Source organism: Natator depressus, chromosome 1 (assembly GCF_965152275.1).
Source record: "Natator depressus isolate rNatDep1 chromosome 1, rNatDep2.hap1, whole genome shotgun sequence".
NCBI classification, from domain to species: Eukaryota; Metazoa; Chordata; order Testudines; family Cheloniidae; genus Natator; species Natator depressus.
Genome location: NC_134234.1, coordinates 74,903,318 through 74,924,632, shown reverse-complemented (window position 1 = coordinate 74,924,632; position 21,315 = coordinate 74,903,318). Strand labels below are relative to the sequence as shown.

The window sequence follows — 21,315 nt, the reverse complement described above, 5'->3', positions numbered from 1 at the left end:
GTAACAGTGGCACAATACAGCAAGAAACATGTCTTGTCTTCTCAGACAGGTTTTAATCAACTTACTGTAGAGTTCAATCTAATTTTAGGAAAAGTAGTTTCCAATATACTATAGAAGAACAGTTTAACTAGTTTGGTTTTATTTACATAGGGCCAGATTGTACCATTCTTAGTCATGTTAAACAGCACCTTACTCTGTAAATAGTCCATTCATCTCCAAGGGATTAATCACAGAATAAATTACCATTCAACATAGAAGTATCTGAATCTAGCACATAATTTTTTTTTCTGCTGCTGAAAAGATTGTTCATGATAAGAACCTTGTATACAAGTTTTTTAAGAGAACAGATTTTTTGTAAAGATGGACATGAGCTAATACCAAGGTTTTCATTAAGCTTGCAGCTTCCTTTCTTCTTGTTCAGATATGATCCAAAAACTGATACTTGGACAATGGTGGCTCCTTTGAGTATGCCTCGAGATGCAGTTGGTGTCTGTCTTCTTGGTGATAAATTATATGCAGTGGGTGGATATGATGGCCAGACATACCTGAACACTATGGAATCATATGACCCTCAAACTAATGAATGGACGCAGGTACTTATACACTCGTTTTATTTTTTTCCACAATGCATTAACATTAGTAAGTAGCTGACACTGCCATAGCTGTAAAATTATTCCTAATATTTTAACAACTATTATGATATGAGTTTCCCCAGAAGAAACAAAAGAAAAATGTTTCTCTTATGAAACCAAGAAGAGACAGATAAAGTAGTTGCTAAAATATTATCTAGCTATGCTTTTAATAACGTTTTTAATCTGTCTGGTTTTCAATTGAAATGCTGTTTTCATTCTGAATTTTCAGTATATTGGTTGAAATTGAATTTGTAGTTGTTGAAAGTGGCTCTGCTGTTTCGTTTGGTGACAAATATGTCATGCAGATTTCTTGCTGGGAAAGCAGTTTGTTTACTTTGTTTAGCATGCAGAGTTTTCTATTCACTCTCTTCTTCCATTGCCTTTGTCAAGGTTCCTTCCCCACTCTGAACTCTAGGGTACAAATGTGGGGACCTGCATGAAAAACCCCCTAAGCTTATTTTTACCAGCTTAGGTTAAAACTTCCCTAAGGTACAGACTATTTTACCTTTTGTCCCTGGACTTTATTGGTGCTACCACCAAGCGTCTAACAAATATAACAGGGAAAGAGCCCGCTTGGAAATGTCTTTCCCCCCAAAATCCCCCCAAGCCCTACACCCCCTTTCCTGGGAAAGGCTTGATAAAAATCCTCACCAATTTGCATAGGTGAACACAGACCCAAACCCTTGGATCTTAAGAACAATGAAAAAGCAATCAGGTTCTTAAAAGAAGAATTTTAATTAAAGAAAAAGTAAAAGAATCACCTCTGTAAAATCAGGATGGTAAATACCGTACAGGGTAATCAGATTCAAAACATAGAGAATCCCTCTAGGCAAACCCTTAAGTTACAAAAAGACACAAAAACAGGAATATACTTTCCATTCAGCACAGCTTATTTTATCAGCCATTTAAACAAAACATAATCTATCGCATATCTAACTAGATTGCTTACTAACTCTTTACGGGAGTTCTGACCTGCATTCCTGCTCTGGTCCCGGCAAAAGCATCCCACAGACAGAGAGGACCCTTTGTTCCCCCCCCCCCAGCTTTGAAAGTATCTTGTCTCCTCATTGGTCATTTTGGTCAGGTGCCAGTGAAGTTATCTTAGCTTCTTAACCCTTTACAGGTGAAAGGGTTTTTCCTCTGGTCAGGAGGGATTTAAAGGTGTTTACCCTTCCCTTTATATTTATGACAGCCTTCATTTAATGGACACTGTGAAGTTCGCTGAATGCTGAAATATAAAAAATGTGACTTGGCATGTGGAATATACAACTGTGGTATGACGGGTGGAACTAAGGTGTGGCAGAAGGAACATAGATTAGCATGGTTTAGGAATGCCTGGAATATTTTGGAGACACATAGCAATGGCTTCCTAGTACATTTTTGAAAATCTCTGTTTCTTACCACTCTGTCTCTTTGCGTCATCACTTATTGCTAATGAAACCACAAGTGTATGATTTATTGATTATGCATCCTGTGATATGACAGTCCCATGCAAAAACATTTTTTTTCTAAAAGGCATAAAGGTGTGCCAGTCCCCATAAAAAGCATGAGCAACTGGGTTTTGTAGAAGTCAGGAATAAGAGAGCTCTCTGATTTTCAGGTTTTTCTGGAGTAGCCATTATGACAGTGCTGGAACAATGAATGAACCACCTAATCTTCCACAGGCCATGCCGTGGCAGCCCCACCCTTCTACAGCAACTAATTCTGTTTATGGGTTGAAATAGCAAGCTACAGCCCCATTATACTTGCATAGGGAACAGGAATCAAGTTAGGAACACTTGAGCCACATGGTTTTGAAACCAGTAACCGTGACTTTTATACATCTGACTCCTGCCTGCTTGGGATCTGACTGGAGACTTCCTCCACAGTACCCAGAAAATGGAAGGCTTAGCAACTGTTCTCGCCCCCTCGCCCCCAACCCCAATCCCATGCAGCCTCACCAAATGAATCAGGTATTGCAGAAGTCTTGCTTCAACCCGCTGCATTGTGGGTTAATTTTACCCAGAGGACAATCAATTTATCTGACTGTTGATATAGTTATCTTGGTAATTCTTTTTCCTGGTTAAAAGTCCCCATCACAAGTTGCTATGGAAAGCATGAGCAAAGTATCACACAGTCTAGTAATCTGATAAATATGTGTGCCTCTGCATATATTGGTACACAGACACTTCTCTAAGTCTGGATTTTAAAAGATTATAAAAGAAGTATTGAACTATACACTTTAGGATTTCGGTGTCCTTTAGTGTAATTAAAAATAAATCTTATTGTCAACAAGCAAAATTAAATACCAAATGGTTTTTATTTTCCAATAGATGGATACAAGATTTATGTGGGTACTTCCCACTAATCCTCTTGGGAATGTCAGGCATAAATCCATTAGGACTTAATTCTACCACCTTTCCTCATCCTGTGTAGTATCTTTCCACTGAATGGGATTACTTGCCAAGTATAATAGACGTGAGGAAAAGCAGTAGAATATGGTCCTTAATTAATGAGGTGAGAATAGATTTTACTGTGTTCTTGTAAAAAGGAACAGAGAATCAGCATTATCTCTGAATTGCATATTGTTTTGATTTGTCGTAACAACATGTCTTAAAGTCTGAAGGAAAAATCCTGCCTTCAGCCATTTGCATGTAACATGGCCACGAAGTACACAGCATGTCACACTTCCTACTACAGCCCAAATGCTGCAAAAGCAACCCAGAATGACTGAGTGGCAGCTTTTCATATCCTGGCTCCAGGCCTTAGGAAGGATTTCTGGAACCACATGTTCTAGCCCCAGAGGAAGGGAGACTTTACTACAGGAAGTCAATGCTGTTCGTTGGAATTTATCTTGCAGGAGAGGTGGAATTTTAGCATATTTCCTTAGGGAAGGATGAGATTTTGACCTATATCAGCACCTCAGCTTTTAACATTCTGGTCTTTTTTGTGGCTTTGCGTCTCATCTTTCAATTTCACCCTTAGTGGCCTTTGAAGAGTTATAATAGTTATGAACTCCACACAGGAATAAGTGGAATATATATACTGCACTATTCGTATAACGATGCTCTTCATTGTCCACTCAGGAAAAGTAGTGATAACACCAATAGTTCCCCAAGATTAAAATTGTAATAGTTTGGTTATGTACAATAGTAACGTTATGGAAAATCATGTATAAAGGTAATTTCCCTTATCCTTACTGCAGTGTAATCTTTTAGCTTTCTCAGTACCTTGTGGGTGCCAGGATGCTTATTAAAATATGTTTAAATAATGATTTTAGATTTTGAATATAATTTAAAAGTCTCATGAAATACTTTCCACTCCTCATTTTTCAGTTCTGCCCTTCATCTGTAGTTCTTATCATTTGGCCTGTGTTTTACAGGAGGTCAGACTAGATTACCACAATGGTCCGTTCTGGCCTTGGAATCTATTGTTTAGTTCCATCAGAGTGAACGTAGTGTCATGTCTTTCCTGGTAATTATTGTCCCTTAAAATTCTAGTGTCAAAGACTAATCTAAAGTGCATGTTCAAGAAAGATAAGATGGTCTTGCTGTTGAGGTACTGGACTAAGAGTCAAAAAGTCTGTCTTTAATTCTAGTCTGTGACATACTTCCTCTGTGACCCTTGGCAAATTACTTATTCTCACTGTACCTCAGTTCCTCATCTGTAAAACACTTATTTTCTCCCGCTGTTTGTCTGTTTTATCTATTTAGTCATAAAGCTGATTCTGCCATCTTACTCATATTGCATAGCACCGTATTCCATCACGGAATACTCATGATGTTGGGGTTTGTATATTACATAAATTTAGCTGGCAGAACAAGTCCTCAACTGGACTCTCAAGTGTTACCCTAAAATGCCACAACATTTAAATCATTGAGACAAAATAGTGTTATTACAAGAATTTGTGGCAAGCACATAGTAGCGGAAGCTATGAGTCATCAATGTATCTAGCAGTTATTGCCAGTAAAACGTAACTTTTGGAAATACCACAGCAGTAGCCCGATCACTTTCTATCCTAAGTATAAATGGACAGTGGTATTGCAGATACCAGTTTGTGATAGCTGTGGGGAAATGTAAACATTGGTACACTGTGTTAAATGTCTTTCAAAAACAATTGAAAGCAAGTCAGTTCCATGGAAAATATTTCATGAAATATTTTATATACTATGCAAGAATAAGAGAAAAGCAGTTAATCAAAAGTAATCAAGAAAGGAGCTATCCCCTAAACCCAAAACGCTAGTTTTAAAAAATTAATTATTTGTATTATAGTAGGACCTATAGCTCCCAGATGAGATCTGGGGCTCTGTACAATGTACAAACAAGAGATCATTCCTGCTCCAAAGAATTTACAACAAAACAGACAAAAAATTGCTCAAAATTACATAGAAAATAAATGGCAAAGCCAAGAATCAAACCCAACCTCTTGAGTCACAGTCTAGTGCCTAATCATAAAACCATACTGCATTCCTGTCCTGCTTATACTTTTAACTAAGTACTGTTTGATAAAAGCAAGTAGTTTGAAAATTACAGTACTACGGTATCAGTGAGTTCTGTATACTTTTGGTAGTTCAGCTGCTATTAATGTTGACAGTTCCTGAATAATATGTGCCACAATACTTCTGCCATTTCTTACGAGACTTTCTGTTAATTTTCATCCTTTTTGTTATGCAGATGGCTTCCCTAAATATTGGAAGAGCTGGTGCCTGCATCGTAGTCATCAAGCAACCGTGACTTTTTCTGCACAGCTTTGGATTTTACTGACTGTGAAATGTTTATTTTTCTATCAGACAACAAGACTGATAACTCTGTGAAAAAAAGGATTTTCATAGTGAATACTCTGTTGATCACAAAGTTGAGAACATTTGAAAATGGGAAAGATTAAGGATATATGCCCTGTCCAGTCATTAGAAACTGTTCACAGTCAGTGAACAAGAAAAAATCAGTCTGTTGTAGGAGCACATGTATAAACATACAGTAGTAAGTTCAGGTACTGTTCCTGAGAATGTGTACTGCAGAGCTGCAGAATTGGAAGCACCCAGGGCTAGCTCTTCATAAGGAGCAGAAGGGATATGAGAACAGTTTTCGTGAAACACAGAGGGGCTTGACTGTGGAACCATCACAGCACATTCAGTTACTTTTTCAGCTTTGGTTTTATTAAAAGGAGAAGTAGATATAATGTGATGTTTTTCTGTCAAGATCTTATCTTCAAAGGGGTCCTGGCTTTCCCTTTTAGACATGCGGTTAGACAAGGAGAGGGAATTAGTTCTTATTAAAGTAAGGAGGAAAGGTTGAAAGGTCTGAATATTTCAGCACTCTTCCTCGTTCAAAATGATTAAGCTGCTTCTATACAATCTGTGGGGAAGCAAATGGAAAAAAAAACAACAACACAATGCTTGTTTCAGTAACTTTGGACTGTCCCTCCCTGTCAGAGTTGGGAATCAGAGGTTGCACTGAAATCATATACTGAGAATTAGCACAAACTCAATGCAGAAAGAAGAGCAAGCTTTTTAGCCCCATTGGGACTTTGTTGCAAAAAACATGAGTCCAAGGACATGTCTCATAAATCTATCTTAAGCTTGTATTCAAATCAAGCATGTGAGTTCTGGTCACATTAAATGCTTTATGCATCTTCTGCATGTAGAAGCCCCTGGAAGCCTGGAAGACAGCTACTTCTATTCTATTACATCATTTAACAGATGAAACATGACTCGGCAATGGAAAATGTTTTGACCTAATTTGACAGAAACCTCATTGCAGATAGACAAGAGGGATAAAAATGTCATTATATTTTCTTTTTTTCAAAACCACACACTCAACTTGGCCTGATTCTAGCTGCATAAAAGCCTTCCATTTTATTACTGAAAGTCATTGCAAGTAAGGGATGGATTAGAAATGTACGCTAGTAGAATAAGACAATATTAGACCATCATGAGCTAATGAATTCTGTATAGAAAATGTACTAGACCCTTGTGTGCTTCCCGTTAAGGTTGATCAATTACAGTAATATAGCGATATCACGCTTTTGAGTCAGTAATAGTGCTGAGTTTGGTAATTTCTAATTGCTCAGTTGAATCAGTTTAAAACCTAATGGAGGGTGAGGATCCCAGAGATCATGGAATTCAAGGAGGCAGAGGAGCTGTGGGGAATGGGCCTACTGGTAGAGAACAATCTTTTTCTCTGGACCAATGCAGATCTATTCGGAAAAAAAGTGTGTAGTTCGATTACAGAAGTTACATAGTTCGTAACCGTTCAGAATGATTCTGACCTGGTTTGCCTTTAGCTGCTTTGAAGGCAATTCTGGCTGCAGACAAGACTGTTTAGCATTTGGTCAGAAGGGAAACCTTTGAGACCACTTGGGTTGCCAAGTGTATAACATTAGGTTTAGTGACGTGTGGTTTAAAGACGTGCCCTTTGGTAAAGAGCTGCAGTGATAATGTCACTCTGTCACTGAGTGACCTGACCCAACATGGATGTCACTGTTTCCTGAGTATGTGATAGCATGAACCAACTTTCCAATCAAGGCATAGATGCTGGTTTGATCTTTGTGCTCTTCTCTGTGCTAGTGTGAAGGCAGTTGCAAATGTCTGAGTGTAAGCTCCACACAAACTTTTGGCTCTTGAATTACAGTTAGTCTCAGTAGCCGGCAAGGCCAAACAGTCTTTAAGGGTGGTATGAAACTAGAATCCTACAAGCTAAATTTAGGAATAAACCCAGGGTTTTTTATGTGATTGTACTACCATTCACTGGGACTTAGAGTGGGAAAAGGTAATGGTCTGGTGTCTTCCCACTCTTTTCCTCATCCAAAAAAGAGTTGATATATTCCAGCTTTTTTCTTTTGTCAAGCTATTTCATTTTTCAGCCAACAGTGGTGAGAAGTTGCAGTATGACATAGCTATATAAACAGTAAAACCTACCATTATTTGAATGAAAATTTATATAAATATTAAACTATTTCAGCTCAACTACCAAATGTACACCAATTGCAAGTAGTTTCCTTCTGTTTTACTAGTTATAGGAACAGATAACTAGCAGGTTAAAGTGAAACTCACCCTGTGCACAGGGCCATCTCAGGGCCAGTAGATCACATAAATCACAATTAAGCCCTACTCTTAGGGTTTAGGTAGGATTTAAGTGGTGTATAAATCCTTTGCTGACCCTTGGTACAGGAGTAAATAGCATCCTGAATAATTTGAGATTTTAAATGAGGTTTTGAATTAATTCCATTTTCTAATAATATCTCAGTTCCCCTTAAGTGGATCAATTAGCTTGTTGTAATATCTACTTAACTGATGATATGGCTATTTGAAGGTAGGACAGGGAACAACCAAGTAAAATAAGAAATTCAAATATTTCATAATGCATACGTTTTTCTTTTTAAAAAAGGTTCCTTTTTCTGCTAGTAGTAGATAGAATATTATTAAAACAGAATTTTTGTCATATTAAAATCTGCATATTATACATCTAAATATGTGCTTTTAAAATAAAAATAATGAGATTTTTAAAAATACAACTTGGAATCTAAAAATAAATAAAATTCCAAGTGCGCCTGTAGAGACAAACAAATGATCTTAAATGAGGTTTTGAATTAATTCCATTTTCTAATAATAAGCTTTTAAATTCAACCTCCACAATTTCCCCCAAAGTACTTTATATGCAGTATAGAATTGAAATATGAATAGCACCCCTGGATATTAACCTTCAGAAAAGAATTACCATACATTTACTCCAGATATGTTGAGGTTTGTATTGTAACTCTGCTTTGCTCATTTTTATCCATGATTTTTCTCATACCTTTTTGTACATTCCCTCTTTATTTTTTTCCATTATTTTCTCTTTTGTAATATCTCTGTACTTTCTCTACTTGGCTAACTATTCTCTCATCCAAAATTGCAACTTTCTCCACTGTTCCTTACTTACAACAAAGGTGGAAGACTGTGATTCTTGATCTATCTTTATTATATTTATACTCGTGCAGATCCATATACAATGTAGATTAAAGGCCAAAATTGACCCACCCTCAGTTTCTGTATGTCAGTACAGCTTTTTGACTTCAGAGTTGTTGCATGAATTTTATTAAGGGAGAAGAGTTTGGGTGGGATTTTTCAAAAGTTCTCAGTGTTGGCTTAACTCTGCTCTTGTTATGTCAATGGAAGTTTTGTATTTGACTTCAAAGGGAACAGAGTTAAGCCAACACTGAGTGCTTTTGTAAATCTTACCCTTAAGGTTTATAGTCCATATACCCCCAAACAAAATAATCAGTTAGGGAATATACTGGCTTTAAAGCTATTCATGTTAACTTGTGTTGAAGCAAACAGTAATAACTTTGAAGGAATAGTAGATGTGCCAATATATTTCAAAGGCCAGATCCTGCCTCCTTTATTCATGTTGAATTATACCTTTCTCTGCAAGTAGTAGTAAGTAAGGTAAAGTAAAGTAAAGTAGATAAATTGCAGATTTAATCACATAGTGCAAAATGGAATTACTAACTGGTTAATTTGAAAAACAAAACAAAACACCCTCTTGCTTATGAGACAGAGAAAACAAGATGCAATGGGCACCACAAAAGAGAATAATTTGAGGAGTGAGGTGATTATGGCGGTGGTTGTGTGTTAGTTGTTTATTAACTCATTGCTTGTAGGTGTCATAAAAGGATGGATAAGGAGTGATCTGAAAGGCTGCTTGGCAAACCAGGACTGAGAAACAATCTCATAGTAAATTCAGTTTTCCAAGAGAGGGTCCAATCCTGCAAGCCTTCTATCTATATGACATCAATTGATGCGGGCTCACAGGATTGGGATCTCTGTTAAATTACTGTATAGTCTGTCATATTGCTATTGCCGGTGGTGCATGATATAATATTGATCACAGACCAATAGCTAAAGATCACGTTGGATTGTAGTTATCTAAATATGTTTTATTTGGGATATTTTTGTCTCAATTTGAATAGAAAGTCTGTAAATTAAAATAAGAAGTTATACATAAATAGCTAGGAAATACAACACCAATCATTTTTTGTATTGGTGGTTTTCAATTTTTATGGCATTTCATCATTTATAGTTCAATTGCTGAATCCTATCTCTTTAACATAATTTATATGTAAAATAATGATTTTTTTCTTTGATAATTACATAGAAGACAGATGTATAGTTACATATGAAACCTGTCAAAATATTAAAACATTTTAAGGTGATATTAAGTGAGTTGTCTAGCTCATATTAGCATTAATTGGTACAAGGAAACTATTATGACTTATATGTGAAAGATATATTGACTGCCTTTGTATTTGTGTAAAAGAAAACAACTAAAACTCCATCAGATATTCAGTGTTTATATATGAATTCAAGTCAAATGTATCTAAAGAAAGCACTATATTAGATTCACTAATTCACTATGTTAGATTCACTTTCATTTCCAGTTACTGTAAATTAAACTTACTTCTCATTTCCTATAATAAACATGCTAGTTAGAATTTTTACATACACTCAATATGCCAAATTCCTCCCTTAGGTACATTCAGATGATTCCCATTTACTTCAGTGGGAGTGACTCACAAGCAAAATTAGAATTGATGGCAAAATTAGAACTGTTAGACCAAATGCATGCTTTGATGTGCCTTGGCCAACACCAGCAAAGCTGTAGTTAAGTGAGAACTGTGGGCCACAGATCTTCTACCCTGCTTCCAGTCAATTCAGCTCTATTTAAACCGGCAGTACTCATACTCCTTAGGTCCCCCATGGACAGAGCTGTTAAGGAACCATTGCAGTACACAGTCTATACATACTGGTAAACGCACTGCCCCAGAATCCCACATTTTATTGAGACTACTTCAGCCTCTAGCAAGAATATTCTGAGGAGCGAATGGAGATGGGTGGGCTGTGTAGCTCCACAGAGGTCATAGTCAGGTCATAGTCCAGTGCATTTTTTTATTATTAAGCAGCAGGAAATATATCTAACTATAAGTTTATAGGGTATTTTAAGTAGGACTCATAATCTGCCCAAAGTTTGAGAACTTGAAACCCAGTCCCATGGCTGTATGGAGCTCCAGTGACTTAAGCCATGGTCTGTGCTGGTACAAAGCTTCTTCAGTATAGGTCTGATTGTGGGAACAGGGCCTACAGCTATTCCTACACCATTAATGTATGCCATATCTCCACGAAATGCACCTACAGCCTGTTTTTGGCCCTATATGTTGAAAACCAGAAACTACATCAAGGTCTAAGTACAGAGAATTACAGTTGAACCCAATGTTCTTGTTATATTTCAGAGCCTGTATACCACTGTGCACATTTTATAACAGAATTATTTCATAGAAGTACAGCAAGTATAATATTGCAGCATACCAGTAACTAGTTATTTATCTTAATAGATGTAAAAAAGGTTTGAGAATGGCATAACCAAAACCACTTATTGTCCTCTTAAAAACATAAACCATTTTTCAAAACTTGATGGCACAAAACTTATGTGTTAACCTTTTGACAAAATTCTTCCCATATCACTGACCAATAACACACTACTTTAGGTTATTCATGTTATGCCATGCCACTTTCTGCTATCTGTGTAATAAGTTTTAAAAGAGGTCATTTTAAAACATACAGGCCTAAATTTACAAAGATATGTACCTAAATAGGTGTGCACTTTTCCATGCTCCCAATGTAGGTGTGCACATCTCTCAAGTGTGTGCATTTGTATAGGTGCATACCTAAGTTTGTATTCAAAAGTGCAAGGGCACTTATGCACTCATGTCTTTGAAAATTTGAACCATCATCTTTACTACTTACATTTGAACCTTTTTCATAGTGTGCATGAAACAGGCATGCGATTAAATCAAAGTAATATTTGAACAGGTGTCAGTAAAATGAGTATCTCCTCCAACTTTAATGAAGGTTTGATTCAATATTAATTCTTTACAAAATGTAAAATACAGTGTTAAATGTAAATTATACATCAATATGGGATGACTATAATAGGTAATATATGAGGGATAATATAGTGCAATTTAAAATATATATTAAATGTTATATGTACATTAGAAAAATAGAGATTCATTACTTCCCAAAGTTCATTCACTGAAAAGTGTTTTATTTTCAACAGTAGCAGTCAGATTTTGGGGGAATAACTTTGCAACCAGTTTGTTGGCTCATAAATGTGTAGACTATTTGCATTTTTAGCGCTGTGTGTTCTTGTGGTGATGCATAAAAATGCATGTAAGATAGGTACTTGACCTGGCTCTTTGACCACATCAGGAGGAAAATAGTTATGTATCCCATAGCTATCTTTAAAATCTGTGTTGAAAGACAGTGGCTCAGAATCCATTCTAGAAGTCTGGTAGCTTGTTTTAAAAATTGGGACTGCTGAATTCTGGGCAAGTTTTACACCCAGTGATTCAAGTAAAACAACAAGCTCTGAGCTATGTGGACACAAGCACTAGATTAGAATAGATTCTTAATATGTAAGTATAAATTCAGAACTATCCTTGATTTTAAAAAATGTATTAACCACACAATGTCTGTTCACTCCACTCTAATTTATATGAGAAAATCAAAAATATACAACAGAATAGTTATTCTTCAGCTTTATTCTCAGTCTCTAATAAAAAGCAGATCGAATTACTGTAACCTTAAATCCCATTGCCAATCCCCTCATTATAGTACTTCTGCATAATGCATGAAGGTTAGATCCGCTCAGGGGCATAGAGGCTGAAGGTCCGCAAAGCTGCAAAACTACAATGGTTTTCTTATGCTGGGGGAGATCAGTGTTGGACAGTTGAAGGATAGAATGTAGCTATCTAGTCCAAAATTATGTGTATTTAATATTCACAAACCCCTATGTGGGGCTGCACGGGAGTGCCAGCTCTATTCTAGACCAAGGGTTGGAATAGTGGTTGTGAAAGGGCTATGGGGCTGTCCCATCTCAGTCCCGCACAACTTCTACATAGCTCTCCTTACAAAGGGTTTGATTGTATAAGAGAAATTGCAGATGTTCAGTACCTCTCATGATCAGGACCATAACTTATTTGTTCAGGTTTGGTCAGGTCAGGGAAAGGCACTTAAGTTAGGAAACATTCACCTTGGTCCTCAGATGAGAGATACAGTGAGCATGAGTTCTGAGAATGAAATCACCTTCTGTCTAAGACTGGTGTGATATGAGCTACGCCTATAAAAAATAATCTTTCAGAGGGCCTCCTGTGAGACAGAAATTATCCTTTGTGAATCATTAGAGTGAGTAATTTGTTCTATAAGCAAGACCTACGGAAACCGGTGTTGCTCTTCAGAGGTAATAAGAGGTTCACCTGCAGTAATTTCCATAGCCTAATGAGGGTGGTTTTTTTTTTCTTTTTAGCAGTGCCATAGCTTTGAAAGCATGTCTGTGTAGACTTATACAGCACTATCATGTAGTTGCAGAGTAGGGATGTTGATCTCTACATGAAGGTATACAGTGTGGGAACTGTGACTATCCAATAATGTTGGTACAAACTGAGACTCATATTCTTCCTGATTAAGAAACGGATGTGGGAATTGTGTGTGGAAAAATATGGACACCTTCAGATCTGAGAGTTTAGACTAAATGATGCATTCTTTTGCCTGAGACAAAGAACAGGGGAAAAGGGTGTCATCCTCATATAGTGACAAATGGAATGCCCGTTTTCATCCGTTAAAGATCATTGTTTATTGAGCACATTGTTTATTGAGCTAGATGCACAAAGGAGGCTGTGAGTCCTTCAATGGGCTTGCAGTCCAAGGCCCTGATCCTGTGTGAGCTCTGGAGTCACTGAAATAATTGATTTCTGAAGATTTAGAGCCTCACAGAATCAGGTCTAAGATAAAACAAAACAGCACAGACTGTTAGATGCAAGATGCAGGCCTGAAGTTGAGAAAGAGGAAAATGTTTCAGTTGTCTGGAGATTTGTTGTTTGTGTATATAGAATATCAGGATTGGAAGGGACCTCATGAGGTCATCTAGTCCAGCCCCCTGCTCAAAGCAGGGCCAAATCTCCAAGTTTTGCCCCAGATCCCTAAATGGCCCCCTCAAGGATTGAACTCACAACTTTGGGTTTAGCAGGCCAATGCTCAAAACACTGAGCTATGACTCCCCCCTTGTATGTTTTACCGGAGGATTGGAATGAAGGCAGGCTGGTCATCTGGTGTACAAGAAGAGAAAGACTTGTAATTGTAAAAACAGGATGGAAGAATAACCATCCATTTCTTTCAACTTTTGACATCTAGAGTCTGGTAGATATTTGGAAAGACTCCCATTAAAAGAGAGATTGTCATGTTAAAAATATAGTCCCTTCCACCTTCCACCTTCTCAGACAGATGACATTAAAACTAGGTAGATCTCTGACAGGAAGTATGAAAGTGTGTGTTTGGTGGAAGGAGAAGTTCAACTCACAGTAGCATTGGTTTTGCACATGGAGAGGAGGCAGAATATGCACATAGCCTCCTATCCTAACCAAGCCTGACAGGGATTCCACTCAGAAGTTAACACCAACAATCATCTTCTACTTTGAACAAAACCACTTTCATTCTCTGCAGCCGAACACCATTATGATCTTCAGAGGGCTTAGAGTTATGTCTGAAATGAATGTCTGGTCTTTTCCAGTTCCCTCATCACAATCTCCTTCACCAGACATCCCGTCTCTACACTCAAATGCTGTAGCAGCAGTTTGGATCACACAAGAGCAAGGGCAACATTTTCAAACTCTGGAGTCTGAAGTTAGAAGTAAACAAATCTAGATTTAGGTGTCTATCTACATTTGTGTATGGTCAGTCATCACTATAATATCTGAGCACCTAAAAATAAGTGTCCTGATTTTCAGAAACATTGTGAATCTGCAATTTCCAATAAAGTAAGACAAGTTGTGGTGAGCTCAGCATGTCTGAAAATAAGGCACTTATTTTGGAGCCTAAATATAAATTTAAACATGCAAACTTGAAAATTTGTATCTTGATGATCAACTTATTTTAGTAGACCACTAAGCTCCTTTCTCTAATGAGACCGACAATTTTTTGGAACATTGTCCATAAATTTGTGTGCCAACTTGTGTGATCCGCCTAAAACAGATTCAGGCCTCTGCTTTGGTTACCTGTGGGGGAAGAGGGGTTGTTCATATTATCTTTGCCATAGAGGGAGCAAGGTTTATAGCATACAATGCATTCCTTACCAATGCTACTTCATGTGATGATGTATTGAAGTACGTAAGAAACAAAATCTTTGTATGGTATAAACAACTTTTGAAATAACTGAACCATTGTGAAGCTAAAATAGATATACTGTGTTTTGTTGTTGCTTTGATGTAATCATCACCTGTCTCTTTCTTTTGATGAAACATTAGTTTAATCCGAAATAAGATAAATTGATTTCACTGAGTGTTGTAGATTCTCAGTACCACTAGATAAGAAAAATAGGCCATTTGCTTTGGCTACCTACATGTAGATTTGGGTGCTTAACTTTAGGCTTCCAAGTTTGAAAATGTGGGCATGTATGCTTTATTTATATATTTATTAAATGATACTTTTTTTAACAAAGTGCCATAGATTTGGATGGTACTTCACAGGCAAATAAAATGGCGGGTTTCTGCTATAAGGCACTTACAAGCTAAATGTAATTTATTTATAAACCTGCTGTATGGCAGAAATGTATTTAAGCTATGTTCGGTTGGGTTTAGCAGCGACTAGGGTTGCAGAGTGTGATACGTGAGCAAATAGAAACAAACAATATGGAGCCAAGATTGTCATTGTTTCTGACATTCTTTCATGATTGTGCACAAAAATATACCTTGCCTGATTTTGTTCTTGTTCATACGATTATATATCAGGGGTAAATACACTAAATTTAGTGGATTTACACTGCTTTAAGATTAGACTCATGCCATTAGGGCACAACTAAGGCCATATCCACACTATGGTTGCCAGAGGACCACAGATACAGCACTGCCGCTCTGCAGCTGGAGCATTGTCGTGTAGATGGTTTCTGCAGCAGTGGAAGGATTTTTTCCATCGCTGTAGTTAATCCATCGCTCCAAGTGCCAGCGGCTAGGACAACAGAAGAATTCTGCCACAGCAACCTACACCATGGGTTAGGTCAGGTTAACTATGGCACTTAGGGTGTTAATTTTTCACACCCGTGAGCAATATAGCTAGGTTGACCTAATTTTTAAGTGTAGACTAGGCCTAAGACTGCAAAGGCAGAGCCATGACTGGGATTGGACTAGGCACACTGCTGAAGTGACTGTGGCTGGAAGTATGATAGTAGTGGGACTTGCTAAACCACTACAAAAGTTGTAGCCATTGCAGTCCAACCAACGTACAGGATCAACAGGGCCACAGTCATGCCTTTGTTCTACCCAAATACACTTTACTTGCATGTGCACATCTTGCACTCCCCAGCACATGCAGCCCAATTATGGCTGACTCCTGTGTGGTTGCACTGCAAGAAAAGGGTCCATGAGCCCTCCCTACCCATGTACCGGAGCTAGAGTTGTCATGACTGTACTCATGGTAATTAACAATATATCTCAATGACGAGCCTTCAAATGCCACAAAGTGCAAGTGCCATTTCTGCAGCTATCTCATGCAGCTTTTTCATGGAATTAATCATCAGAGTTTTTTTAAAATAATAAATACACAAATAATGTTATTATTAGGACTGTCTTGGGAGTCTATGGATACACAACATGTTTCCTGCGGTGAAGAACTGCAGGGAAAAAGTCAATTTTTAGTAGTTTGGAATGTATAAGAAACATACTGTGAAAATGTACAATAGAAATATGTTTGTAAATCAATTCAAATACTCTGTGTTAAAATTTGCAATATTTGCAGATCAGTTTACAGAATGTTACTCTGTTTACCCTCATTGCCATTATGTTTCAGACCCCTATGTATAGGATGCAAGTGGAGACACGGAGCACAATGTTAAACTTTAGAAAACTGACTTCATTTGCCACAACTCGTTTTTAAAGAAATATGAATCCTGAACGTGTCACTGTGCAACAATAAATCTGCCTGTTTTAATGTTCTACTGTGGGTGATTTTATTAAGTGGTTATGACAATGCATTGAAGGGTTTGTGTTAGTCTGTTTTTAAACACATGCTCGCTCTTTGTTCTCTTTATAGCTTATGGGAGGCAGTGCATAGAATTTTGGGAATCTAGTAAATGTTATGTCACTTGCCTTTTTCTTTGTGAGTTGAGACAATTCAGATCGTGTCACCATGACATACAACATCGTCATCCACAATATTTTTTTTTTACTGTTCTACGACTTTTAATAATATGGTCTGGACTTTTTTAGTGAATGTGTTTTGGTTGTTTTAAGATAAAATAAAGTGATGGGGCTGGGTGCAGAGATATATAGAGCAAGCTTTTAAGAAGCCCATCACAGAGACCAAAAACTGACTGGTGAAGTGGCAGAAATCACGGACTGTGAGTCTAATAGTCCTTTAATGTGATAGTCAATCTCTGCGTATGTAATGACAACTGAATAGAAAAGGAAACACCTAAGGAGTTTGGGGATAGTGAAGATCAAAAATATAGGGACAAATACTGGAGTCCTTACTCAGTTTTTACTTGTTTCCTAATTAGGCAAAACTACTGGCTTCATTCCTGGGCAGGAATGATGGTCCAGTGGTTAGATGCTAGCTTGACACTCTAGAGAGTCAAGTTAAATTTCCTTTTCCACCGCAGACTGGGTGTGTGACACCCCCAGCCCCCATGCAAGTCCCATACTCTCTGTCCTTCAAATTCTGTAAAGTGGGGATAATAGTACTTCTTTGATACACAGTTTTTAGGGCTGCATTTTGACTTTATCTTCACAACATGACTATGAGGTAAAGTATCCAATACATTTTTATTTCAGTATTTTTAGCCATTCTTTTTATCCACACAGTGATACACACTTCACAGCTCGGATTAGAACCTATTTCTTCCTCTCAGCAGCATGTGGGTCAGGCCAGTGGTTCCATCTAGCCCAGTATCCTGTCTTCCAACCGTGGCCAGTGACAAATGCTTCAGAGGGAATGAACAGAACAGGGTAATTATCAAGTGATCCCTCCTCTGTTGTCCAGTCCCAGTTTTTGGCAAGTCAGAGGCTTAGGGACACCTAGAGCCGGGGGTTGGTTGCATCCCTGACCATCTTGGCTAATAGCCATTGATGGACCTATCCTTCATGAAACATATCTAATTCTTTTTTGAACCCAGTTATACTTTTGGCCTTCACAACATCCTTTGGCAACAGTTTCACAGGATGACTGTGTGTTGTGTGAAGTACTTCCTTTTGTTTGTTTTAAACCTGCTGCCTATTAAGTACATGGGGTGGCTTCTGGTTCTTGTGTTATGTGAAAGGATAAATAACAGTTCCCTATTCACTTTTCCCATACCACTCATGATTTTATAGACTTCTATATATTCTTCCTTAGCAACCAATTTCTAAGATGAACAGTCCGTTTTTTTTCATCTCTCGTCATACAAAAGCTTTTCCATACCCCTGTTCATATTTGTTGTCATTTTTCTATACGTTTCCCAACTCTAATATAACTTTTTGGGGATGAGGTGACTAGAACTGCAGACAGTATTCAAGATGTGGGCATAGCATGGATTTATATAGTGATATTATGATAGTTTCTGTCTTCTTATCTATTCCGCTCCTAATGGTTCCTATCTTTCTGCTAGCTTTTTTGACTACTGCTGCACGTTGAGTGGATGTTTTCAGAGAACTATCCACAGTGACTCCAAAATCTCTTTCTTGAGTGGTAACAGCTCATATAGACCCCATCGTTTTGAATGTATATTTTCCAGTGTATATTACTTTGCATTTATCAGCATTGAATTTCATCTGCAATTTTCTTGCCCACTCATCCAGTTTACTGAGATCCCTTTGTAACTCTTTGCAGTCAGCTTTAACTGTCCTGAGTAGTTTTGTATCATCTGCAAACTTTGCCATCTAACTGTTTACCCATTTTTTCCAGGTCATTTATTAATATGTTGAACAGGACTTATCCCAGTACAGATCCTTGGAGGGTGCTGTTATTTACCTCTCTCCATTCTGAAAACTGACCATTTATTCCTACCTTTTGTTTCCTATCGTTTAACCAGTTACTGATCCAGGAGAGGACTTTCTCTCTTATCCCATGACTGCTTACTTTGCTTAAGAGACTTTGGTGAGGGACCTTGTCAAAGGCTTTCTGAAAGTCCAAGTACATTATATTGATTGGATCACCCTTGTCCACATTTGTTGAGCTCCAAACAGATTGGTGAGGCATGTTCTCTACTTACAGAAGCCATGTCGACACTTTCCTAACATATAGTGGACTTCAGAATTGCTAGTTCTTGTCATCAGTGCAAACCTCATGATTTTTGTTTTGAAGATTTCTTGTGATTTTCTGATGTCGTGCTTCAAACTTGTGAAGTTATTCACAGGGGTCACTGTGCTCCATGGATTCCCTAAGCCAAGATGGACACCTTTTCCCTACATCATTAGCAAGTGAACATGAGGTTGCTCCTCAGCATATTCCACTAGTTCCAATAGGTCTAAAGGCAGCCTGCCTTAGGGAAAATAATGGCAGTTAAGTCACCCTCTTGATCGATATAGTGGACAGGGAAACATAATGTGGAGGATCTTGAAATGCAGCTGAAGTTGGGGGACAGAGGAGCTGGAGATGCTTGAGGGTGAGTTAACAGGGAGGAAGCATGGTAGGGGGCAAAAAAAATGTAAAAGGAGCAGGGAAAGGGAATGTATCATGGACCAGGTGAATGTAGCAAGTGGAGTGATGGGGCAGAGATAAAGAGGGAATTTTCACAGTGCAGGGAAAATTGTGGGGAGCAGGGCGAGTGTAGGGAGGTGGCTTGAGTAGGAGGGAAAGGCATGTGGTGGAGTATGTAAGGTGATCTTAGGGTGCAGGAAAACAAAGCTTTGTTTATACTAGCAGGTTTAAATCCTGAAGCAGAGCTGGACACAATATGCCCTTAGCTGCACTTGCAGTTAAATCATGTTCAGCACTGGTTCACATGTATCCATTGTCAGCAACAAGTAATTTTCATAGTATAAACCAGTGATGGAGGGAGTGCACAGCAAGAAGATGGTGAAGGGTGGGCTTTTCAAATGGGAAATAAGTAGGACAGGGATAAATAATGTAGACCGCTAGAAAGACACCTCCCCCACAACCCAGAAGCTACGAGTGGGTAAATGGAGGCCTCTTCTGAACACCCAGAGAGGAAGGGAGGCAGGGGTTATATATATATATATATATATATATATTCTCTCTCCCTCTCTATACACACACACACACATATAAGAGAGAGGGAGAGTGTACATACCCACACACACACTCTATATGTAGTGTCTACACTATGTGTTTATGTATAAATATAATCATGAGATTTATTTAAAAATCTATCTATCTATATATATTTAAAATCTTGTGATTTTTAATCAATGTCATGATTCTTTGGGTCTAACTCACAGTATTGCAAACCCGAAGTTTTCAAATACCATGAGTCAGAGCCCCCCAAATCATTATATATGACTAAAAATCCTGAGATTTTAAAAATAATACAGTTGGATGGGGTTTTGTGTGTGATCATATGAGATCTGAATTTCAGTAAACTACTAATTCAGAGTCTCACATCAAATTTCCATCATTCAATCTCTTGGAAGAAGTATTAGTGGAATTCTGCTCTGTGTGTGTGTGTGTGTCGGGGAGTCTGCAGGATTTTGTAGGTCATGAAAAGGAGTTCCAGCTTTTCTTTCTGCTGCAACTCCTTAGAGGGGGTGGATGATATTTAGGGGGGTGCAGAGGGGATAGATGATTTTAGGGGTGGGGCCCTAAATAATCCCAACTGCAGAAATCCCAGCACCAATTATATTACCTGATCCAGCTACACTTTCAGATTCCATACACAGCTGGATATTATAAGTAACAAAAAACTACATTAAAAATGCCTAAGACTCAATTGTTAAAACAATATATGTTTAAAAAATTGGTAAAATGTTTTAATGTTTAGTTTCTTTTTTAAAAATGTTCTTTTTGAACCTTAATTCACATTTAATAAAGTTGGCATTTCTGCACGTTTAAATTTTGTTTTTGTCATTAGAAACATTTCACGAAGGGACACTTTTTAAAATAATCAATTGCAGGTAAATTTTAAAGATGGTGGCACATCTCTAAATATTTGTGTGACATCTGGGCATTAGTATCAGTGAGAGTTAGATTGTTGTAGCAACAGCCATCAAGTGATGACTTCAGGAGTGGAACCGAGTGACATTATAAAGGCATTTTGGGAACAGAAGTTTCTGTTATGTTTGGTTTTAAAGGAATGAGATTTGTATTTTCTGGGTGGTGAGAATGTATGTCTCTGCCATTAATGATTGCATGAAAATCTTATTCTATCCCTGGTTATTTCCTAACCTCTTAGGGGTAAAAATATTGTGTTTCCATGTTGTTTTGTAGTTTGTAGAGTATTCATTAGCACTGGTTATGCTTGCCACTAAACTTTAATTTTACAGTAATTAGCAAATTATGGGATGAAACATTTTGTGTACTGGATCAAACAATGCATTCACTTTCCCCTTTTAACGCCATCTTATCTCATCTGAAGCTGATTACATTCTTGCTCAGTTCCATCCCCATGCCTGTCCTAAAAGAGTGTAGTGTGGAAAGAAGACTTGAATGTAGGTCTGTCATGTTATAATGCAGGATATCACTGCAAT

At 37.7% G+C, this 21,315-nt stretch overlaps 1 protein-coding gene across 1 annotated transcript in view; it reads left to right on the top strand.

Annotated features, from left to right (window-relative positions):
* Positions 1-6,833, top strand: part of KLHL1 (kelch like family member 1) — a 425,450-nt gene extending 418,617 nt beyond the window's left edge. The window contains exons 10-11 of the mRNA XM_074961818.1: positions 422-593; positions 5,286-6,833. Coding sequence (XP_074817919.1) covers positions 422-593; positions 5,286-5,345 — 232 coding nt within the window. The 3' untranslated portion in view covers positions 5,346-6,833. The remainder of the gene's footprint in view (positions 1-421; positions 594-5,285) is intronic.
* The last annotated feature ends 14,482 nt before the right edge of the window (positions 6,834-21,315 follow it).